The sequence below is a fragment of the Oryza brachyantha genome, chromosome 3 (assembly GCF_000231095.2).
Source record: "Oryza brachyantha chromosome 3, ObraRS2, whole genome shotgun sequence".
Lineage (NCBI taxonomy): Eukaryota > Viridiplantae > Streptophyta > Magnoliopsida > Poales > Poaceae > Oryza > Oryza brachyantha.
The window spans coordinates 9067423-9090813 of record NC_023165.2 but is presented as its reverse complement, the minus strand read 5'-3'; the positions used below and the strand labels follow the sequence as shown (position 1 = coordinate 9090813).

Below are 23391 nucleotides of genomic sequence, written 5' to 3'. Positions count from 1 at the left end.
ACATATTAACATCAATAACATCAAATTAGTTTTGTTAAAGAAAAAACATCCATTTTACTCCCTTGTTCACTATAACACTTAAGCTCCTAAACTATTGTTTTTGTTTTGTTTTATATAAAAACTATTGAAAGCGGTTGAATTTACCCCCTAACGTTATTTCTGTTTTATGTTTCACTCCATACAATTCGTAGAATTCATTGGAACTTTGTTTGGTAAGATGATAGATGCATTATAAACATGTTACCATATTTTTAAGATTTTTTCTCAATATTTATATACGATGAAAGATTGAAAGCACATAATATTTATTTAAACACACATATTTTAAATTTCAAACCAACAATCTTAAAAAATAAAATATTTTTGAACTACAATAATGGTGCCATCTATGGGTCCAAAAATTATAGTTTAAAATACAACTTGTATGAAAAATACAAAAGAAGAGGAATATTATTATGAATAAATTGAACCAACTTTAATAGTTTAGGAGTATAAAAAACTAAATTAGGCTATTAAGTGATCTAATGAATTAGTTGGAGAGAGTAAAATGGACATTTTTCTTTACTAAATATGCAAATGAATTTATTTTGTGATATAATTATTGCTATATTTTTTAGAGTTAATTACACTTTGGAACATTCTTAAACCTATCTCTTTTTTCTTTGAACTGCATAATTCTTTTTCCATTGTTGTGCTTAGAACAATCTCAAAAAAAAAATCCTCATCATGTCTAACCTCCATTTCGGCAAATATAAGGACTGCGCATCTATGAGAGATCAATGATTTACGGGAGCCGATGTTTGTGAGGTTGTTGACCGTTCGGGGTGCGCCAAAACATAACAATGACAAATTTATCCCGTTTAAACTGCTAAAGATAGGTCTAAGGGGGGTTAAGTGAACATTGGGTAACAAAAGATAACCGAAAGTATAGTTCAATATTTTTTCAAATAAATATGATCAAACTTAAATTACTTTTACTTAGGACAAACCAAAATTTACTTATAATATGGAAAATATAAAATTAATAAAGGAAAAACTAAATAGAAAGGTTAACAGAAGTACAGTAGTATATTTTTTTAATCAAGAGAAACATTTAATACTAGAAGAAGTATACGGGAAAAAGCAATTTCCATGGGCCTAATGCTCTTGGCCCATGTTAGAAGAGAGAGAAGCCCTTTAGGCCTTCACGCCTTCACGCTCGTTCGAGGAGATGAAGTGTCGACTGCAACTGAGTGCTCCGCCGCTAGAGGTAGCGGCGCGACCGGCGACGCCGACGCCGGCGAGACGAGACGATCGAGTGAAGGCCAAGGTGAGGTCGAAGCAACCACAGTTCTCGACCCGCACCGAGATATATATATTTTTAGTTCTTCTGTTCTTGATTCCTCTTTTTCCTGGTTTGATCGCTGAAAACCTAATCTGCGTCGTTTGGAAACGCCGCCGCCAACCTCGTCGGACCTAACTTTGCCTCGAAATTCCGGAAGCAACGAAGGTTCTCCCGGAAGGCGAGATGGAGGCGAGGCTGGATAGGATCACGGAGCACCCTTTGCTCACCCAGCAGCTCGACGGGCAGCAGGGTCGCCTCGAGGAGCTGTCCAAGCAGATTGCCCTTGCGGCGGCGCTGGTGGACGACGTGAAGAAGGAGCAGGCGGCGGCGGCGCGCGCCCGGGCCCTTGGTGCGCCGGCCGACTCAGGGGGATACCTCCGTCTCGCGAAGCTAAAGTTCCCCACCTTCAGCGGGACATTCCCCAGGCTGTGGATCACCAAGTGCGCATCCTACTTCGAGTTCTACGCCATGCCAACGGAGCTGTGGGTTCCTTGGGCTTCGATGCACATGGAGGGGAGGGCTCAGCTGTGGATGTGGACCTACGAGAAGCGCCGTGGGCGTGACTGGGATCAGTTCTGTCAGGCCGTGGTGGGGCCGACGACCACCGTCGGAAGATCCTGGCACTCATGCACCTGAAGCAAGAGGGGAGCATGATGACCGTGCGCGAGTACCGGGACCGGTTCGAGGAGTGCATGTACCATGTCATGCTGTTCGATCCAAGCATGGGCATGAGCAGTATCTTCTCTGTGGGTATGTTCGTGAATGGCCTGCGAGAAGATATCCGAGCTGTGGTGTTGCCGCACTCTCCAGCAACCGTGACTGATGCTGCTGACTTGGCCCTGTTGCAAGAAGAGGCGTGTGACCAAGCAATGCAGAGAGCCTGAGGAGTAAGCTCTTGTGGTCCGCGTGATTGCTCCAGTGAACTTGTGGGAATAGTGCTACTCTTACCATGTCAATGCTCTTTGGTGCAATAGTTTCAGCAAGGTCCTTTCTTAGGAGTTTTGGGGATTCAGTCATGGATTGCTGCAGAAGGTCTTGGTTTGATGGGAATTTACATTTATCTCAATGGATGCCAAACTGTAGGTGATCTTTATGTCTAGCTCTCTTCTCTCCGTAGGTTTATCTCAAATAGGCCAGATCATTATATATCTTCATAGATGTTCCTTTGAGCAGGGCAGTGTTTACATTCATGAAACTGTCAAAGATCATTATCTATTATCTATCTGGTGCTCTGATGTTTGAATTGCAAAAGTTCCCTTGCCTACTAATCTTTTATTGCTACGCGAGTCCTGAGGATTGCATACTGTGATGCTTGTGCTGTTCTGATTTAACTGTTTTGATTCAAGAGAAATCATGTGTCCTGAGCCTGCTGATGCTTGAGTTTAAGCGCTTGCATCGGCATGGCGGCTATTTTTCTATAAGAAATGCACACCTCCACACGATCAATTTTCACAGTTTCACTTGCATAATTCACTGCGTCTAAGCTTAGCTACAAACTGTCACGCATTTTGCTATTACAATTTCGGTAAGAGTATACAACGGTGTATTTTTTTTTTCCCAAGCACTCGATGTTTGATGTTGAATGTTGATGGTGGGAAAGGAGGGTTGTGATGCACCGGACCATGCTGTGACCTTGTACATTACAAGTTCATGTTGGATAAAAAGCTGAGTGTGCAATGATTATGGAGTAGTTAACTGTAAAATGGTTATGAAGTAGTACTTATTTTGAGTTTGCTGTAAGTCAAACCTTTTCACATTTAACAAGTTTGTAGAGAAAATATAGTAACGTTTTGAACACAAAATAAATATACTATAAAATATATTTAACGGTGGATTTAATAAAACTAATTTAATACCGTTGATGTTTATTTTTTATATACTTGGTTAAACTTAAAATATTCTAAATTGTAAATGACTTATAATATAAAACTTATTTTTCTCTTCCATCGATTCTCAAATTGGGCGTGTGTCTGGAGCCGTTATATTTGGGTATTTTCGGTTGCACTCTGAACTGTATAAATCGACCAAGCGTAGTCATTGGCTCATTTCGTATCATTTTTCTTTAGGTTTACTCTTATCGTCTGGCTGATGTTTCCAAGCGAACACATATTTCTTAACCATGCCCAAGCAGACATAACTTATCGAATTCTCAGTTTCTCATTATACTCTTAACTTGCAGCTTTCTCTAGCATGCATCTCAGGCCTCAACCATTAACCATACATGTCTAACTCATCGAATTCACAGCTTCACATTATACTATTAACTTGCAGTTTTCTCCAGTATGCACCTCAATTCTCAGGCCTCTCACCATACATGCCTATTTTTTTCCCTGGTGAAGCATTGAGAATGCAGGCCCCTTTGAAACATAGATCGAAAAACATATTAATCAGAAAAAACGTATGAATGAAACATCATGCTCATTGGGTTCCTATGGATAGAAAAGCTTCCAATGTCATTTGATTGGCACACAGAAAAGCATAGGAAATCAACACACGAGGAGAAAAAGATGAGATGAAACCCCACGCTTATTTCTCAAACTACTTAGGCCACGTGTTCGGCAAGGCTACTAAGGATGTGTTTGGTTGGGGAGATTTCATGGGTTGGGATGGAGCCAACCCGGTTTTGCCCTTGTTTGGTTTGGGAGTCGGAAGGAGTGGGTCGGACCTAGAAGGGAATATTCTAGACAGATTCGGTGTGGGATGATCCGGCAAAATTTGCCGGACCGAGCCGACCCAGCAGCGTGCGCGGGCACGCGTGAAGAGGGCCCACGCAAGGGTGAACTCTCCGGAAAAATCACCGGTGCATAGACCGCATCTCCCTCCTCCGCTCGCGATTTTTCTCCCCCTCGGCGTTTCTTCCTCGTAGGCGGCTCAACAGCGACAGGGGGAGGAGAGGAGGCTGCGGCGGCGACAGGGAATAGATCGGTGCTGGCATCAGGTGCTCCCCTCCCTCCTCTCCTCTTCACCTCCTGCGCCTCGTCCTCGCTATCGGAAGACGGCGGCGGCGAGGCCAATGACGTGTCGAGGCTGCCAAGGAGGGAGATGAAGCTGAGGCACCCGACGAGCATTTCTTGCTGCCCTTCATTGATGTACAGGTCTTTCTAGATGAATATGATGCATCCTCTCATCACTCCAACATCTGCAAATCGGCAGTACCATACAACAAGCGGTTAACATTTCGTGCGAATTTCATCTATTTCAAAGTTTGATCGATTGTTCAACCGTGTCATTTGTTGCTTGTTGATAGCCAAAAGACATATTGGCAAAAGAAAAATAATTTGTGATTATTATCCTTACATTACTTAGAACGTGGATTAATTGGCTTGTCAATGTTTTAAAAATACTATTTATGTGTGAAGAATTGATGTATTAATGCATGCACATAACTATTCTCAGTTTGTAAACTCAGTTGGTAACTTCACATATTTGTTGTGAGGAGGTAATCTCACCTTTGCATATGAGGAGGTTACTCTACCTACTTGTCCTACCAAAATTCATCCATCCAAACACAGGATAGGTTCATTCCATCCATTTTCATCTCTCTGACCAAACAGAAAACATGCTCGCTCTAACCCTTCATCCAAACAGAAAAATGAAACTGCTCTAAACCAAAAAAACAGGAATGGGTCTAACCCATTCTAACTTATCCCCAAACCAAACACACCCTAATAATCCATAATCCTAGATTCTCTCGTTTTCGCGCGCACGTTTCCCGAACTACTAAACGGTATATTTTTTGAGAAAATTTTATATAGGAAAGTTGTTTTAAAAAATCATATTAATCTATTTTATATTTTTTATAATTAATAATTAATTAATCATATATATTTTCCGTGCCGGATAACTGACACTCATCCTACCCAATGCCAAACGGCCTTAGAGTAACACATTCCATAGGACTTTCAAAGAATTAGCAGGAGCACACTATTTGTTTCAAAAGGCTCAATAGGATTATTTTTCATAGGGTACAAACCCTCTAGAATCTATATGTTTTTCTTTTGTTTCAATGGAGCTTTGAAAGTTATCTCGGTATATTTTTCATGCAACTGTAACTGTACATTCTACTCTTAACTTGCGGTTCTATCTAGAATGCATCACAGACATCTAACCATACATGCCCATTTTTACCCCTAGTGGATCATTGAGAACGAGGGTCCCTTTGAAACATTTATCCCAAAAACAAATTAATAGAAAAAAACATAGTAATAGAATAATCATGTTCATTGGATTTATACGTGATATCAGAACATAGGAAAGCTTCAAACTGTCGTTTGATTGGCACCCCGAAGAACATAGGAAACGAAGACCCGAGAAAAAGAAAAATGAGATGAGAACTTACGCTTATTTTCATCCAAAACTACTTTCGAAGGACTTTCAAAACCCATTCTATAGGACTTTCAAAGGCATTACTGGGAACCAATTCTTTGTTTCAAAAGGCTCCATATGATTATTTTTCATAGGGTACAAACCCTCTGGAACTTATATAGTTTTCTTTAATTTCAATGGAGCTTCGAAAGTTATCTCGGCATATATTTTTCATGCAACTGTAACTGTAAAAGCTATGAAGCCATCTCAGCTGTAGGTCTGCATTACATGGCCCGTAACCCGTGCGAAAACCGGGCCTTACGAGCCCAAACAATCAGGCCCATCCGAATGATGCCCTGACGAGCCCAAATCACCAAGGCCCATCGCAGCCTAATTCACAGAGAGGAAAAATCCCAAACTCGTAAATAATCGCGAACTCCGGTGGCGGATCCCGAAACGGCCGCCAAAAATATCTCGCATCGGCACGAGCTCTGGAACCTTCACTGGCCCCTCCCAACTCCCCCGACGACCAAAAACTCTATTTAGATATTTTCCCACGCATCCGTCCTCCCCTCTCGCGGAATAAAAACTTCTCTGTTTTATTTATTTTTTTCCTCTCCCTTTTTCCCAAGCGCCCTTCAAATCCATCGCCTCCTCTCCTCTCCGCCTCCCTTCCCAATTCGATGCAGCCGCGGTAGCAATTCGGCGTCCCCCCCGCCGCCGTCCTCGCACGCGCGGATTCGGTCGCCCGCTCGCTCGCTCGCTCGCACGCATGGACGCCTCCGCCGGATCCGGCAATGCGTCCGCTGGCGCCGGCGCCGGCGCCGGCGCGTCCGCGTGCTGCTACTACACCCTGCTCGGCATCCGCAGGAACGCGTCCGCCACCGACGTGCGCGCCGCCTACCGGAGGCTCGCCATGGTAAGTACGGCCGTCCGTCCCGTTCGCGCGTGATTGTTTGTGTTCTGACTTCTGAATTGGAATCCTTTTTGCGCAGAAGTGGCACCCGGACCGGTGCACGAGCGACCAGGGCGAGGCCAACCGGCGGTTCCAGCGGATCCAGGAGGCGTACTCCGGTAAGGCTCGCCCGCCCACTCGCCCGCCTCGTTAGCGCTCAACGACGGTTTTGATCGAACGGATCCTTTGCGCGATTGCTGCAGTTTTGTCCGACAAGGGGAAGCGAGCCATGTACGACGCCGGGCTGTTCGATCCCCTGGACGACGACGACCAGGTGAAATCTCGCTTAATTGTTTCTTGCGTAGCAGCTAATAATAATAAATAAATAAACAATATTTTCTTTTTTGGGGCCAATAGTACAGTATAATATGTGTATATATACCAATATAATATTATTTAAATTCTGCCGTGTTTTTCGACGGCCAGGATTTCTCCGACTTCATGCAGGAGATGCTGGTGATGATGGATAACGTGAAAAACGAGGTAGGCGGAAGCGTGGAGCGGCGCACGCAACCGTTCCCAAAATCCCTTTTTTATAGGTGAATTATACTCACTTTTTTTAACTAACCGATGGTTTTGTTATTTTGACCCGTGCAGAAGCCGGACACGCTCGAGGACCTGCAGAAGATGCTGCAAGACATCGTCAGCAGCGACGGCGGGAGCCGCGGCGTCGGCGGCCGCGTGCCGTCGGACGGCACACGGCGGACGCGCGTCGCGCCTTACCCGCCGCAGCAGCGCAGGTGACCGGCGCGCCGGTGTACGAGACGTGCACACGCCGAAGTACGTACGCCTCCTAAGTGACGAGAGAGACCATGCAGGTGGAAGAGAGGAAGCCACGGGAAGAAAAGAAAGAAAGAAACCAATAAAATTAGCAGAATTTGTTTCACCTCTTCGTGTTTTTTTTTTCACTACTTTTGTTAGGTCATCTGATGATTTGACTCCGCTCCATGGAGCTGGGTTGGGTTGGGTTTGGGTCGAATGCGCCGATTCGATTCCGGCCGCGTGACCCAAGAATTGGTGCGTGCGTGGCCAAAGATTCCAATACCTTGTCGACATTTCGTACTGAATTTTCACTCTCTTGTTCAAGTCTCGCCACTTTTATGTTCTTCGTCATCGTTGTGTCTCGTGCCTACAGTGTTCTCTGCCTCTCGGGCTGGCAATCTTTGGCATCTTGCAGCAAATTAGAAATGGTTTCTTTTCGTCGACGCTCCGCTCCTTGTCCATATGCCGTCGTAGGGCTGTTGCCATCACTTGATGTTTCTAGCAACGCTGCTTCTTCGGGGATCGCAAATTGACGTTTTTAATTTTGTGTGTGCCCTGCCCACGTCAAGATCGTGTGGGGGGTGTTGGTGTGCATATGCAGTACAGGCGGGGGGGGGGGGGGGGGGGGGTGGTGGTTCTGGAGTGCTCTTTTTTTGCGGCCGTACGACCACCGAAAACGAAACAACGCTCGCTACCAAGACGCCGTTGGATTGTATTGTATTAGGGCGTTAACAGTTCGGTCCTTGACAGGGGACGATCGCGTTCGACCGCTAGCTGTGTGGTGCCGTCGAATTGCCGCTCGTGGCTGGTGTGGTGGTCCGGCGCCATTTCCGGCGAGGAAGTTGCGGTTGCTGCTGATGCTGCCTGGACCAGAGGATTTTTTGCTCGGCGAGTTGCTCATTGCTGGCTCCGGAGAGATGGGAATCCGGAATGGCCGGTCAGGGGGGGCCGAGCATATGGCAGATTGTTTGTAGACGTAGTTTGGTACTGTAGCAGTTTGGAAAAAAGGAGCTAACTTTTGGAGGACACAAAAAAAAAGTTTGGGAAGGAATCTAATAAGGTCTATGGATGGGAGCGTCTGGTGGTCCATGGAAAAAAAATCTCTTGATTTCGTTTTTGGAAACGAATGTGACAGAAAGAGTGAGTCGAGATGGTTCTTGCACGAGTACTGAGATGTTCTTTCGGCTGGCTCCCTTCTCCCTTCATGCCATGGATAACAGCAAGGTCTTGGACTTTGTTTATTGAGAGGCGCACAGCAAATGGTGCTAGGGGAAGTATCCGTACACGGGAGTAAAATATCTACGTTGGGAGATTTGTCGTACAACAATCCAGCAACCTACCGGACTATATTTTTTTTAGCGAGGGCACCAGCTTTTTAGCGAGGGCACCAGCTTCTCTAAACTTATATATGCATGTGTCATTTAGGTTTCTGAACTTTTAAAATACACTCTTAGTTACCTAAACTTATTCGGGGGTGTCATATGGTCCAAACGGGCCCTAATCCGCTCTATCCGCTGACGTGGCATGCCACGGTGACGCCTATGAGAAGGGAGAGAAAATAATAAGAAGGAGAGATATACTGACATGTGAGATCTATATGGCATGCTATCATGTTTTGGCAGTTAAGTAGTATAATTTAGCGCTATCGTGTTTTCCGCTCCTTTCATTCATGATTCTTTTGGGAGTTCAGTAGTATAATTCAGCAAGGTGCTATCGTGTTTTGGCGCCACCCTTCCATTTTGGTAATCCGGCCATGGAAACTCGTACACAGTCTCTCGAATGTACAGGACCTCGTGTCTCGTTCAGACGTTCACCGTTGTTACCATCAAACTGGCGTTCACCGTTGTTACCATCAAACTGACGTGATTGCTTGACGTATAATCGTTCCGTGGTAGTAATGCTTTAGGGGTGTTTGTTTATAGGACTAAAGTTTAGTCCCTAATCAGATCGAATTTTAATAAAACGAGTCATACTAAGGTGCTCCATCTTACCTTTATTTTATTGATTATCTACTGTTAAATATAATTCCACCTCTTAATTAATAAATCATAGCAATAAAAGAAACAATTAATGCCTATAGTTATCCTTTCCAAATTTGATCATGCCAATGGAAGGTGCATACCAAATTTTATACTTTGCAAAACAAATATGCTTAACATTTCAAAGTGTCATACTATATAAATTTTCAAGTTCTTAATACAGGAAATAAAATATAAATATATTTGAAATTATGAATATTTGAATTGTCCCCAAGCATCAAATGCATACTACCTCCGTCTCATAATAATGTCATTTTTGATTTCTGTGCATGATGTTTTAACCATTCGTCTTATTAGAAAAATTTATAAAAAACTTTCATCTAGTAACAATAAAAATATTAATTGCAACAAATTTTCAAATAAGACGAAGAGTCAAAACATTGTATCTAAAAACTGAAAACTGACTTTATTTCGGGACGGATGTAGTATAACCTAAGTATTGATACTATTCTAGTATCGGATTTGAATTCTGCAAATTTAAACATAAACTTTAAATTTGTATTCAGTTCGTACGTGCATATAGTGTTGAAGATTTGAAAGTAATTACAAATTACGATTTGTAAAACAATGACAGGCCGATCATGCATGCATTTATTACCTACTTTATTGGCCCCAATGCATTCTATAGCAGGTTAAATGTTTTTATTTTTTCCTTTTCTACCATGTATTACCTCCAACGAGGTAAGATTAATGAAATCCGTTAGATTAGTCTCAAATGGATGGTCCAAACTAAATATGAAGTAATTTAAAATAGTCCTTAATAAAACTTATCCATAATCTTAGACTAATTCAACGAGACGAATCTATAAGCCTAATTAAATCATGATTAGCATATATGATGCTATAGTAAACATTTGCTAATTATGAATTAATTAGACTCAAAAATTCGTCTCGCGGATTAGCTCTTATTTATGAAATTAGTTTTTTTATTAGTCCATATTTAATACTTTAAATTATTATCCAAACATCTAATGTGACATGAAGCTAAAAAGTTTAATCTCATCTAAACAACCCCTAGCTAGCTTGTTAATAATGGCTTTTCTTGGGAGAGCATAGCGTTTTTAGTTTTGTACATTTGCCCCCAAGTATTCCAACTTTTGTGTGAATTTTCATTTTTTTTATAACACTCTTGTGTGAATCGACCCGTCCCATTTTTGCGTCTCAGAGGGCTCTCAGGTCGCTGTCTCCGTAGAGGAGTACAACTATGCAGGCCGTGCTGCATGCTAGGTCCCTTTTTCTTCTTGTCTTTTAACATGTCTGCACGAGAACGTACGTGACGTGATACACCGTCCACACGTTTGAGAGGCAGCGGCTAACCATTCGCGAACTGGATTACGTGATTCGCATTTACAGTTAGGGTGAGCAGAAAGAAAGAAGGTCTTCTTTGCTCCATGTGCAGCAGCTAATCCCTGAATAATGGGCCTCTCCAGTTGGGCCGGGACAGTTTTGAACTGCTCGGCTGAAAAAGACCGTCCAAATATCTTGACTTCTTGAGTTCAGATGGTCGCCGGCAGACAAGACAAGCAGGGTTCACAACCTTCTGTCTGGGAATATAGTTATATAACATTCGATAGTTTTATAGGCAAAAGTTTTAAATGTAACTATAGTATAAATTAGATTTAGTTATATTATAATATTCCCTCCGATTTTTATCTAAATACGCAAAACTATAAGTTATACTTAAAGTTACTTTAGTAATAAATCAAATCATAATCAATAATTATATAATTCTTTTAATAAAATAAATGGTCAAATACAGATCCAAAAATCAACGGTGTTAATAAAAAACCGGAGTAAGTATACTATAATTACCTATATAATTTATATATTAACTGTAGGTAACTACACATAATTTATATATTTTGAATCCACAGTTCGTTGTACGAATCTCCAAGCGATCCGATTGTCCTTAAATCAGATGTTTGGGAGGAAAAAGAAACTGTCGAAAGAAAATGAGTAAAACTGATTTTTGTTGTGTGTGTGTATGGGGGGGGGGGGGGTTCAAAATGCAAGTTCCTGCAAGATGACATTTTTTGCGAAACTGTAACAAAATTCAATGAATTCAGAACGAAACCTGATATTTTTTTTAAAAAAAACGAGTGGTTTGGAGGAGCTCTAAATTTTGGGTGATACGAAACTGAACTGAACCCTGCATGCAGCTTGAGAACGTACCCTAGCAAGCACTAGCAAATTACTTTTGCTATTGATAAAACGTTTAATTTTCTGTTCTTCTATCAAAATACGCATGCAATGTATGGGGGCTGGGAGAGGGCGTGTATAAACTTTTTAATTTACGTGCATGCCTTTACCGTATTTAATTGATGGAACTAAAAATTTCAAACATTTAATCACTAGACGATCCCCTTAGCAAATTGGTAACCGGAAAAACCATGATTCCTCTCCGTCGTGTGGCTCCCCACTCAAGTCGGCCTCTCCCTCCCGCGAGCTCTAACGCCCGCCCATGCGCAACCGTTCTCGCCATGTCCAAAGTTAGCGCGCGCTTGTATAAGAGAAGCCACCGCCACCTCCTCGTCGTTGCTCCATTTTTTCAATTTTTACACCAAATAAAACCGGGCCCCCTTCCACTGGGGTAGGGGACGATCGACGACACCATTTTGATATCGTGAGGCGCTGGTCGTCTCGGCATTGTTGCCATGAGCAAAGGCGCGATCATCGGCGCGTCGACCGTGCTGGTGGTGGCGGTGGTGGCGGCGGTGTGCGTGGTGTCGTTCAAGAGCGGCTCGGGCAATGACAAGGGCGACGGCGAGCTGTCGACGTCGGTGAAGTCGATCAAGTCCTTCTGCCAGCCGGTGGACTACCGGGAGACGTGCGAGAGCACGCTGGAGGCGTCGGCCGGGAACGCGTCGAACCCGACGGACCTCGCCAAGGCCATCTTCAAGGCGACGTCGGAGAAGATCGAGCAGGCGGTGCGGGAGTCCACCGTGCTGAACGACCTCAAGAACGACCAGCGCACGTCGGGCGCGCTCAAGGACTGCAAGGAGCTGCTCGACTACGCCATCGACGACCTCAAGACGACGTTCGACAAGCTCGGGGGGTTCGAGATGAGCAACTTCAAGCACGCCGTCGACGACCTCAAGACGTGGCTCAGCTCGGCGCTGACGTACCAGGAGACGTGCCTCGACGGGTTCGAGAACGCGACGTCGACGGACGCGTCGGAGAAGATGAAGAACGCGCTCAAGAGCTCGCAGGAGCTGACGGAGAACATCCTGGCGCTCGTGGACCAGTTCGGGGACACGCTGGCGAACCTGGATCTGCCCAGCTTCAGCCGGCGCCTGCTCGGCGACGACGGCCTGCCCGGGTGGATATCCGACGCGAAGCGGCGTCTGCTGCAGGCGTCCCCCGGCGCGCCGGAGTTCAAGCCGGACGTGACGGTGGCGGCCGACGGCAGCGGCGACTTCAAGACCATCAACGAGGCGCTGGCCAAGGTGCCCATCAAGGCGACGGCCACGTACGTGATGTACGTGAAGGCCGGGACGTACAAGGAGTACGTGTCCGTGGCGCGCAACGTGACGAACCTGGTGATGATCGGCGACGGCGCCACCAAGACCATCATCACGGGCAACAAGAGCTTCATGCTCAATATCACGACCAAGGACACGGCCACCATGGAGGCGATCGGCAACGGCTTCTTCATGCGCGGCATCGGCGTGGAGAACACCGCCGGCGCCAAGAACCACCAGGCGGTGGCGCTCCGGGTGCAGAGCGACCAGTCGGTGTTCTACCAGTGCCAGTTCGACGGCTACCAGGACACGCTCTACACCCACACCAGCCGGCAGTACTACCGCGAGTGCACCATCACCGGCACCATCGACTTCATCTTCGGCAACGCGCAGGTGGTGTTCCAGAACTGCCTCATCCAGGCGCGCCGCTGCATGGACAACCAGCAGAATATCGTCACGGCGCAGGGCCGCAAGGAGAAGCACTCCGCCGGCGGCACCGTCATCCACAACTGCACCATCGAGCCCCACGCCGACTTCAAGGCCGATGCCGCCAAGTTCAGGACCTTCCTCGGCCGGCCGTGGAAGGAGTACTCCCGCACGCTCTACATCCAGTCCGACATCGGCGGCTTCATCGACCCGCAGGGGTGGCTGCCGTGGCTCGGCGACTTCGGCCTCAACACCTGCTACTACGCCGAGGTGGAGAACCGCGGCGCCGGCGCCGACATGAGCAAGCGCGCCAAGTGGCGGGGGGTCAAGACCGTCACCTACCAGCAGGCGCAGCAGAAATACACCGTCGAGCGCTTCATCCAGGGCCAGCAATGGATTCCCAAGTACGGCGTGCCCTTCATCCCCGGCCTGCTGCCGCAGGAGCAGTCCGGCAGGATACACTGATCGATCGATCATCTCTCATCCACCTATAATTAATATAGCGGGCTTGTTAATTAATTTGCATCCATCGTGTTCCTGTCAGCTGCTGTGATCTAATGACTGACCACGTTTCGATCTGTACCTCCATACGCGAAATGCATTCGTATTTTCACTGTATAGAAAATAGTTCGTACACATATGCATGTATACTTAATTATATTGACGTGTTGCATGGGCTGTTACGAATCGATTGTTGTTTGTACTGATTGACAAATGTTGAAACTAATAGAAAAGGTTTGGCAGAGTTTACCCCTTCTGTTTCGCAAATGCAGCCATTTCTTTTTTTCTTTTTTGCTAAACTGATTATCCCCTCATCGCTTATTCTTGCCCACCAGACCATCCTATCGGGTGGATCTAGCCAATAAAGTTCAGCTTTCGCTAATACTGATGTTTTTAAAAAGGCCTTCGTGGGACTCCGCTGGCTTTATCGGGGGTAGCGGGGCTCAAGTCCCCGCCACCTCCATGTTAAATCTGCCCATGTATCCTCCTATTCGTATGCAAATTCTAATGCTTGAGAATTGAGATGACCGGGAAGTATTTCATCATTCCGATGGATATAAACCCCTTACATGTCATCTAAATAGTCACTAAAACATTTAAAAAAATATTAAGATGTATTAATATAAAAATATATCACTTCGTAAATATGCATGTTCAAATCTAACTTTTACATGTTGTAACAAAAACAATAAATTTTAAGTGTGAATATGACGTTGAATTTAAACTTGCAGGTTTATGAAATAATATATCTAATATTAATCCACCTTATTATCTCTTTTAAAAGTTTTTTTATGACGAAGAACAAGTGGATGTCCAACTAATGGACAAAAATCGAGATGAACTCGTGAACCGGAAAGGAGAAACCTTTGCTTTCTTTTTTGTCCCCTGCTAGTGGATCCTACAATCTATTTAAACGCTGCATGAGGGGGTGATTGTTTGACTTATTTATAAAAAAAAAAAGTCAAACAACATATTTACATATAAAAATATTTTATAAACAAAACCTTTATATACGTGTTCTTAGTGATCTAAAAGCAAAAATTATAAAAATAAACTACGATGAAAAAACCAAATCAACGTCAAATTTGAGATTGAAAATTCAAATTTTGCTTTATAAGCATAAGCAGAAGCGAAAAGAGAAGAGTGCAAGCAACTTATTCCTAAATAATATATAATTTAATTGTTTTTACTTAAACCTATTATAAACCAACCATTTTACAAATTATAATTTGAATACTAAAATTCAATTTGATATGTAACATTATTATTTTTATTATATGCTTTTATGAATTTAATATCAAAATAAGGAAACATCGATGTATTCCATATTAGACTCCAATAATTACCTTTAATAGAGTTTAAATAACAATAAATAATGTCTTATCACCTATAAGGTAATAACAACATCGGCCATTGGATCAAAAGATAATGGATGGTTGATAATAACTTTGTATACCATAAAAATCTAATAATTAAAAAATTGTGTTAATTTACTACTGCAGATTATCAGTCATACGTGCCAATCCAATTGTCTAGAAATAGTGGTAACACAACACCTGGTACCAAAATTAGATTTCAATGGTCTCAACAGAATAATATTCTATCTGGTCCTCATTATTTGTCCGAAAGAGAGTAAACTGTAATTCCATTGAGACAAACTTCCATAACTAAGCAAAAGCCTCTCTGAGCTCATGATCTTCAAAAGCAGACTGCTGCACATGTATCTTCGGAGACCGTTATCTTTTATACTTTTATTCCCGTGCAAAACCTATAGGTAATTATGCAAATATATGTCCAAACCTTGACTGCATCAAACCAACCACTCCCACAGAAACATGCTAATTAACAGAAACCAAACACACACAAGCTTCTCTCATCTCAGCTCTCACTCACTGCCTTGGAGGCTTGGAGTTGGAGCAGCATTATTTCAATCGTACACACTCTCGAAGATTAATTGGAGATCATACTACGTATTTTGGTTGATTTTGATTTAGTTAGTTGTAGGCGTCCGGGTTGGCGATGAGGTAGGCCTCGGCGGTCTTGAAGATGGCGGTGAGCGACTCCTTGGCCTTGATGATCTCGTCCTTCACCTCCACGCCGGGGAGGAGCTTGTACGTGGACTCCACCTTCACGACGCTCCCGCCGTTGGCCGCCGGCTCAACCTTGATGTGCGACGTCGCCGTCTCGATCGCCTTGCCGACGCCGCCGCCCTCCACCAGCGTCGACTTGCACTCCAACTTGTCCGCGTCCAAGAAGTCCAGCCTCTCCTTCATGTGGCTGAAGGGCATGGCTGCAGAGAAAGAGAACGGAAATGGCATGTCACGTCGCCATAGAGGCGTGGATGAAGTGAACTGGTCAACGCCTCCGGCGATGGGTTCTGGGTCACCGTACCTGAGGTGAAGTTGAACTGCCTGACGCTGCCGACGCTGCCGTCCGCGCCGTCGACGGGGTGGGCGCTGGCGACGATGTGGGAGGCGATCTTGGGGGCCAGGGTGTGCCAGTCCATGACGGCGGCGCGGAACAGGCGCGGCGCGGCCACCGGGGACTCGATCTCGTGGGTCCAGCTGTCGGTGGAGGCCATTGCAGCAGCGACGAGCAACTGGAGGGCTGCAGGTGTAGGGAATGATCGGAGCCAAGAGCTGCTGCTCTGCTCGATCGAGTGGGTGCCGGAGAGTGGCAGCGAGGGGTTTAAATAGGTGGCGCCAATGGGCGGGGTTGGTGAGCCCCGGCCAGTGGCCAGTTTGGGGTCTGGTGACTTGGTGTCTGGTGGCAACCAGCGTCGACCGGCGCCGCACGTCGCCGGGTCTTTCAAATTGGATGGCGCCGTCGGTGAGGCGAGCATTATTAAGGCAGCGGTTGAAAGGACACGTCAGGTCCTAGTGAGCATGCATGTCGTTTTTGTCAATGTCTAGTTGAAGGCGAAGAAAGTTTAGCCGGGTTGGCTGCAGAGTCGTTGCAGTCAAAGTGATGTAGTGATCACCATCTAGATGACGGACTATCACCCCTATTTTTTTAATTTATATTTATAAGCCAAAATTAAAATATTTAAACTTAAACTTTAAGTTATTTTAAATTTTTTTACCGAAAGCTTATTTTACAGTCTTAGCTCTTAAATCAATAAAATTATGTATATAAAATTTCTTTTCCTATTTTTTCGTTTACAAATATACCATCAATCCATCACTCATCTGTCCCATCACCCGTATAGTCAACCGTATAGATGGGGTGATCTGTCCCATCACCCGTATAGTCAACCGTATAGATGGTTTGGGTTGGTGTGATCAAACGCACGCCTTAACGTTGGCACAGAATATTTAGTTAACATAATTAACTCTCTCACTTTCTTTAGCTAAACCACGGAGCACGAGCTTCAGATCGGTCTTGATGCCGTGTTGCTGTAAAAGGTAAAGGCAAGTGAGAAACACCAAACACCAAAGTGGAATTCAGAGGACGCTTCGCCTAGTCAAAATTCTGCGCAACCTTTCGGGATTGCATAGTCTTACAAACCTGATTATGGCTAATCAAGTTTGAATATAAAATAACAACCTTTCGGGATTGCATAGTCTTACAAACCTGATTATGGCTAATCAAGTTTGAATATAAAATAATGCATCACAAAATGCTATGTTTAGTGTTTCTATTCAGCGTCATCATCACTAGTCCGAGACGAATCCTCATCTTCACCGTATACCGTTTCATCAATTTCATCTTCCTCTTCATCTGATTGAGCAGCCGCGGAATCCGGCATCTCCTCTGATGGAGGCTCAGATCCATTTGGATCCCTGTCAATCTGCGAAGTGAAGGATGAAAATGATCGTTAAATCATATCATAAACACTAAGAAAATAGATTTAATTATCGGTATTAATAATGGTTAAAACCTTAGCCATCAGCAACCGGAGACGACCAGAAAGCTTCAGTAAATCTTCAGCTGCTTTATATCTTTCCACGCACATCTGCAAAAGAAAATTGGTTTCATTCAATCTCTTCAATTTCGGTTTGTTTGTCTGACATGGTACTATGGTAAACTAGTCAAAATAGTATATTTCAACCTCTAATTTTTGGTCCTTTGTTTTGACATGGTAAGCTCATAGTTGCAGTGATTTTAGTCCTGTCTGTTTGACGTGGTAAACACATTTAGTCGTCGTTTCATTTTTTCCATGTACTGTCAATCAAAATCCGATGGTGCTGTTAAAATTGGGGTAGTGCTAATAAATTTATTAGGACTGAATCCAAATTGATGACCTCATATTGACATGACAAATTGGGATATAAAATAAATATAATGTATAATTTTCCAAGTGAGGTTAGACTTTAATGTTGCATTCCTCATCAGCAAAGACAGAAGTGTTTAGTACCTACTGATAACTATTACTGCATAGCATGACATCTTTACAATCTATCCACAATACATGTTTATTTCTTCAACCCTCTGTACTGCTTATTTGTTCAAGAGTGAAGTGCACCGGCAGTCCCTAAACTTATGTGCATGTGTCATCTAGGTCCCTGAACTCTCAAAATGCATTTTTGGGTCCCCGAACTTGTCCGGGGGTGTCATATAGGTCCAAACGAGCTCCGATCCTCTCCATCCGCTGACGTGACATGCCACGGTGGCGCCTACGAGAAGGGAGAGAAAAGAATAAGGAGAGAGATACTGACATGTGGGACCCATGGCCCCACCAACACATAGGCGCCACCATGGCATGCTACGTCAGCGGATGGAGTGAGTCAGGCCGGTTTAGACATATATGACACCCCCGGACAAGTTCGGGGACCTAAAAATGCATTTTGAGAGTTCGGGGACCTAGATGACACATGCACACAAGTTTAGAGACCGCTGGTGCACTTCACTCTTTGTTCAATACTTTGCACCAACTTTTTAATTGGCAGTTATGAAATGTCAATAAACATCACTATTTGAATTGCCAGGAGATCTCTACAGTGAGAATTCATCATTCAGTAATGACTTGAGAATTCTTAACCGAGTTATCCAATCAGCAACAGATCAATGATCAATCGCGGGAAAAAAAACAACTTTAGCATCCAATAATGGGTATCAAATGGTTCAGATCTTGAATTTGCAGGTTCCCATCAAAGCTGAATTTCTTGCCATCATTGCTACTTATACTTCTATCAGAAAAGGTAGGCCATGAAACTATATTCTGAATTACCCTGCTTGGAGTGCTGATCTTTAAATTAGATTTCGGACATGAAATCCACATACTGCAGTCATCTAAGGCAACAGTCCTAATAGTTTAACCCCCTCCACTAAAACATAGCACCATGACATCCATAACAAGGTAGAAAAAAAAAAGAAGAAATGCTATGGCTACAGGATGAAATGTAATCTTTGAACAAACCTCATAATCCTAAGAAAGATGTTTTCTTAGTACTAGCCTAGCAAAAGAGAAATCACCATTATACTAGGCCCTCCAATTTCTTAATGGGTTATCTAATCTAAAAGATTCACAATAAACTAGCAAGACCTTTCAAATACCACTTGTGAGTCACAGGACATGCGAGCTCGATGTAATATGTTTCAAGTAATCTGCATATCATACAAGTGACATGGATATACCTTCTCAAGATTGCTGATTATTTTTGTTGATTTCTCGAAGGGGATATAACGGCCATGAGTAATTAGCAAGCAGTATATCCACCGCAAATTAACCTCTGCATTTCCAGATCTGTAGAGAATAAAATCAGAACTAGTAAGTATACAAGTATAAAAAATGAATGAAAATGCATGATGGGAAACAAACATGGGGAAAGAGCCATTAATACCTTGTTTTCCATGAAGATACCAATTTTTCTAAAAGTTTGCAAGCATCTCCAGGCTTCAAAGATCTTAGATGTGATCGAATCTGTAACCATATCAATGAAATAAGTTTCATCAGCTGCATGTCCAGTGTATAGTGTAAAGACGTGAACAATCATCTAGTTGAAGTACAGAACATTTGACTGAAATTTAGTTCCCACAGACCTTCTTGTTGGGTAAATTAGCATCGATTTTACTGTCGTTACCCAATAGATCAGATAAAATATTAGTTGGTATGCTAGGATGACCTTCCATGCTCTGATCAACTCTAGAATCAATAATGCCACACTTTCGCATCATGTCTTCGATACATACAGTGTCATCTTCAGTTCTTTGTACAGGAGCTAGACAAGCAAAAGCTTTTTTTAACAAATAGGTCAAGATGCATGTAGCAAATAATGGAAACTAATTTAACAGGCATATCACATCAAATGTAACAAAACCTGTTTTTACAGCCAAGGATATTGTAAAACCTAAAAGGACCGGACTAGAAATCATTGCTCATAGCAGTTGTTAAATCCTTGCCACTAAAAACATGAGGGATAAGCACCTGCAATGCATTGCTTACACAGAGTTCAAAATCTCTAGAGAAAGATCATATGGACACATCATGTCACTTATTTTTCTTTCGGATGGGGTTGGACGTGATGGTGTGCTCTACACCCATTCCCCTACTCCCAAAGACCTTCTGGGGCTGGGTAGACATGTGTGTTGTAGCAGGATTTTTTTTCTAAAAGACTTATTTTGCATGCGCAGGTGCAGGTGGTTGATTGATCTCATGCAATCATGTATATACTCCAATTTTTAGGATTGATTATAATAACATGTTGCATCTGTATAAGATGTTATAGTATATTTATTTGGAATTTGCCCAAATTGTTTGTAAGCATACATATACAATATACACATTTATGTGGTTCCACTCTAACCGTGTCATGTTTACGCAGCATGTTCGTGTGTACAGTGCCATGAGCACACAAGCATTATGACTACTGAAGAAACTACCAGCAGAAGATTTACCTCTTTTCTCAATCAATTTTGTAGCAGTTCCAAGGTCACTATGAATTACAGACTTGATGTCACCACTGGATTCTGTTGCACCATGTTTCCTTTTCTTGTCCTGCATATGGAGCTGTGGGAGAGGAAGTATGGCATCTTCTGCATTAGCACGACCTAGAGCCGTTACAATTCCTATAAGAAAAAAAATTGAGATTTAGCCCAAGAGTAGCCATTGCCGAAAGTTGAGGGTTTTCTAAAATAAACGAAAGGGACCACAAAAAAGGTGCAGGATAATGTGTATATCTATAGATACCAGAAGTATACCTTGCTTCTTAGCAGATTGGCCTTTCTGACTCAAGGAGGGTTGAATCATGGGTAAGAGAACTCCATCGTCAGACACACTCAAACTAATATCCATGCCATAACGAACCAAAAGTTTGTCAAACGACGGTTTCACCACAGACCCATAAGCCAGTAGAACGTGTGAAGAATCAGGTCCATCTATTCCTTGAAGTTTTGCGGCAAATATAGCATAACCTTGCTTAGATCTTGAAACAGCGGAATCAGACAACACAATTTTAGTGGGCTTCTTATTACGCAGGTCATCCATGTTAGTCCCAGACCAAAAATAGCAGACACCAATCTCAGAAATAGCCAACACATGAATTTTCCCTTCTGTAGCATTAGTTTCTGAACATTTGCAGTCCACAAAGATTGCTGGATGCTCCATAGAGAGTATACAGCTTGAGCTCTGAGTTTTACTACTACCCAACTTCCAAATGGCAACATAGCGTTCCCCAACACCAGATGACATAACATATTGGCTATCATCACTAAAAATCATGCACCTCACAGCCACCTAAAAAAAATGTTATTTTAGGGTAGCCAGTAGCAGGAGGTAAGAATTTAGGGGTAAAAAACAATACGAGCAGAAAAATAAACCATATGCTCAGAAGTCAGAAGTAGTAGAGCAGAATTTAAGGCCGAGTAAGAAAACACACTGACCGGATGGCCGGAGAATTTTTGAATCTTCTTGTTGTGAGAAGCATCAAAGGTCCTCAACTGGCCAGCAGCTGTTGCTAAAATATGTCCATCTAAAAAAATCAAGTAAAAGAAGCATGCTTATTACTTTGAAATTTTAACTAGGGTGGAAGTGGGTCAGATATAGAGCAGATGTAAGCGCAACATACTCATATGCATGTTTTTTTGCAGCACAAGATATATATGCATTAAGATAGATATTAGATCTTATGATGGCCTAAATAAAGGACACGAGTTACTAATATAAAAGTGTCAGCAAAGAGAACATAGCTATACATAGAACTTACGAATTAAGATTCAAAATTTAATGCAGAAAAGCTATCTCTATAATATTCATTACATTATATATGGATCCCTGTACATTTCTTTACTCAATTCGTGTATCTGACAGGCATAGCTCTGTTATACTTCCATCTTTGCTTTGAGTAGAACATTAATGTTACATGTTAAACAGGGAACTTGTCAATCGGCATTTAAAGATTCTAAACCATGAATTGGCCAACGTCTAGTGGCATCAACACGACAGGGATGAAATAAGTTGAAAAATCTCATTTGCTCCAAAGGTCACAAAAGAACATTTCAGCAATCAGTCAGGGCAGTTGAGTTAACAATTCACAATTGTACAGAAGACAAAGTTGAATCACCAAGAATTAGCAATATAGGTAAACCAAGTGAACAAACACATGGAAAATAAAGTAGTGTGGATCCAGCAAAAAATTAAAGTACTGTGTGTGCATAATTAGCAGATGGCAATTCAATAGGGTCATAAAACCTAGCAGCACAATTTCATTGGTATACCTGGTGACACAGCTAGCGCAGATATTGCTTTTGATGAAGATCTAAATTTATCTACAACAGAGCCATCTGAGGCATCGATCTTACAGACCATGCCATCAGTGCCTGCTGTATACACAGTCCGCCCATGCTTAGAGTATGTTACAGCTGTGACACCCCTGAACACATCAAACAAGCACTCCAGTGTAAGAGAATACATCTAGCTCAAGCTTGCGGAGATTATTAATATTAGAAATACCGAACAGTGAAAAAATTACTCCATATGTGTACAATGTACTTCCCAGTGTATATAGCCCTTCTAATTGCTGCTACTATAGTATTATGAATATTTTCTAGTGAATTTTTTTATGGTTTCATTGAAGAAACAAACGTACCCAGGGTGGCAATCACTGATCCTCCACTTCCACTGCCCTGCGGCAACATCAAGTGCAAGGACATCCCCACTGCCTGTGCCAAGCACGAGAAGCGAACTCCCAGCCTTCCGCTTCTTCTGCTAGGGAAAAACACAAGGACACGATAATCACACAACACCACAACGCCAACCGCAGAAACTCGAAATTTTGGGGGCATGCTCACCTTGCTCGAGAGCTGCACCCATTTCATGCAGGTGTAGTCCAGCGCGAGGTGGCCGCGCTTCGCCCCGGGGAGCGCGCCCACCTCCACGGGCGGGATGTCAGCGAACTCGGTCTGCAGGTGGCCGCGCACGGCGTCCCATACCTGCGATAGAGGTGGAAAAGGATCGAGTCAATCATTCAGTAACCGAGCAGCTCCCGGCGGCTGGGGGCAAAGCTTCCAGCTCCATGCCTTGATGCGGCCGTCGCCAGAGGAGAGCGCGAGGAAGTCCGCGGCGGGGCTGAAGGAGGTGAGCAGGTCCCGGATGGTGGCGGCCGCGGGCGCCATGGCCGGCGCGCGGCGGCAGGAGGGGGAGGAGGGTTTTTAGGTGGGAGGTGGCGGCGCGGCGAAGGT

At 43.5% G+C, this 23391-nt stretch overlaps 4 protein-coding genes and 1 pseudogene across 6 annotated transcripts; 3 read left to right on the top strand and 2 right to left on the bottom strand.

Annotated features, from left to right (window-relative positions):
• Nucleotides 1-1213: 1213 nt before the first annotated feature.
• Nucleotides 1214-2617, top strand: LOC102721351 (annotated as a pseudogene).
• Nucleotides 2618-6188: 3571 nt separating this feature from the next.
• LOC102721065 (chaperone protein DnaJ) lies at nucleotides 6189-7674 on the top strand. Its single transcript, XM_015834374.2, has 5 exons — nucleotides 6189-6548; nucleotides 6625-6703; nucleotides 6788-6858; nucleotides 7011-7067; nucleotides 7182-7674. Exons 1-5 carry the CDS (start codon nucleotides 6402-6404, stop codon nucleotides 7326-7328), a joined length of 501 nt encoding a protein of 166 aa, XP_015689860.2. The 5' UTR covers nucleotides 6189-6401; the 3' UTR covers nucleotides 7329-7674.
• Nucleotides 7675-11929: 4255 nt separating this feature from the next.
• LOC102717601 (probable pectinesterase/pectinesterase inhibitor 21) lies at nucleotides 11930-14025 on the top strand. Its single transcript, XM_006649881.3, has one exon. The coding sequence runs from the start codon at nucleotides 12040-12042 to the stop codon at nucleotides 13735-13737; it is 1698 nt and encodes a 565-aa protein (XP_006649944.1). The 5' UTR covers nucleotides 11930-12039; the 3' UTR covers nucleotides 13738-14025.
• A 1473-nt stretch (nucleotides 14026-15498) lies between these two features.
• On the bottom strand, nucleotides 15499-16420 carry LOC102717327 (pathogenesis-related protein 1-like). Its single transcript, XM_006649880.3, has 2 exons — nucleotides 16165-16420; nucleotides 15499-16063 (listed from the first exon to the last, which is right to left on the bottom strand). Exons 1-2 carry the CDS (start codon nucleotides 16352-16354, stop codon nucleotides 15768-15770), a joined length of 486 nt encoding a protein of 161 aa, XP_006649943.1. The 5' UTR covers nucleotides 16355-16420; the 3' UTR covers nucleotides 15499-15767.
• A 772-nt stretch (nucleotides 16421-17192) lies between these two features.
• On the bottom strand, nucleotides 17193-23386 carry LOC102720508 (WD repeat-containing protein 43). Of its 3 annotated transcripts, none has more exons than XR_005811459.1 (13): nucleotides 23230-23386; nucleotides 23002-23142; nucleotides 22800-22915; nucleotides 22429-22583; nucleotides 21595-21683; nucleotides 20914-21448; nucleotides 20611-20781; nucleotides 19756-19934; nucleotides 19557-19636; nucleotides 19351-19459; nucleotides 17654-17728; nucleotides 17320-17563; nucleotides 17193-17253 (listed from the first exon to the last, which is right to left on the bottom strand). XR_005811459.1 is itself a non-coding variant. In XM_015835813.2 (12 exons), exons 1-12 carry the CDS (start codon nucleotides 23323-23325, stop codon nucleotides 17411-17413), a joined length of 1899 nt encoding a protein of 632 aa, XP_015691299.1. In that variant the 5' UTR covers nucleotides 23326-23386; the 3' UTR covers nucleotides 17213-17410. The 3 variants fall into 3 exon arrangements, 1 of the variants encoding a protein (XP_015691299.1); XR_001549985.2 differs by lacking the exon at nucleotides 17193-17253 and adding an exon at nucleotides 17825-17937 and having other exon boundaries at nucleotides 17548-17563; XM_015835813.2 differs by having other exon boundaries at nucleotides 17213-17563.
• Between the last annotated feature and the right edge of the window lie 5 nt (nucleotides 23387-23391).

What these genes read in the sequence shown, in the direction of transcription:
- LOC102721065 (XM_015834374.2), top strand. Translation starts at nt 6,402, where the DNA reads ATGGACGCCTCCGCCGGATCCGGCAATGCGTCCGCTGGCGCCGGCGCC. An exon ending in CCTACCGGAGGCTCGCCATG is followed by an intron (nt 6,549 to 6,624) that starts GTAAGTACGGCC and finishes CTTTTTGCGCAG; the next exon opens with AAGTGGCACCCGGACCGGTG. An exon ending in TGGATAACGTGAAAAACGAG is followed by an intron (nt 7,068 to 7,181) that starts GTAGGCGGAAGC and finishes TGACCCGTGCAG; the next exon opens with AAGCCGGACACGCTCGAGGA.
- LOC102717601 (XM_006649881.3), top strand. Translation starts at nt 12,040, where the DNA reads ATGAGCAAAGGCGCGATCATCGGCGCGTCGACCGTGCTGGTGGTGGCG.
- LOC102717327 (XM_006649880.3), bottom strand. Translation starts at nt 16,354, where the DNA reads ATGGCCTCCACCGACAGCTGGACCCACGAGATCGAGTCCCCGGTGGCC. An exon ending in GCAGTTCAACTTCACCTCAG is followed by an intron (nt 16,064 to 16,164) that starts GTACGGTGACCC and finishes CTTTCTCTGCAG; the next exon opens with CCATGCCCTTCAGCCACATG.
- LOC102720508 (XM_015835813.2), bottom strand. Translation starts at nt 23,325, where the DNA reads ATGGCGCCCGCGGCCGCCACCATCCGGGACCTGCTCACCTCCTTCAGC. An exon ending in ATCAGTGATTGCCACCCTGG is followed by an intron (nt 22,584 to 22,799) that starts GTACGTTTGTTT and finishes TGATGTGTTCAG; the next exon opens with GGGTGTCACAGCTGTAACAT. An exon ending in AAAAATTCTCCGGCCATCCG is followed by an intron (nt 21,449 to 21,594) that starts GTCAGTGTGTTT and finishes CATTTTTTTTAG; the next exon opens with GTGGCTGTGAGGTGCATGAT.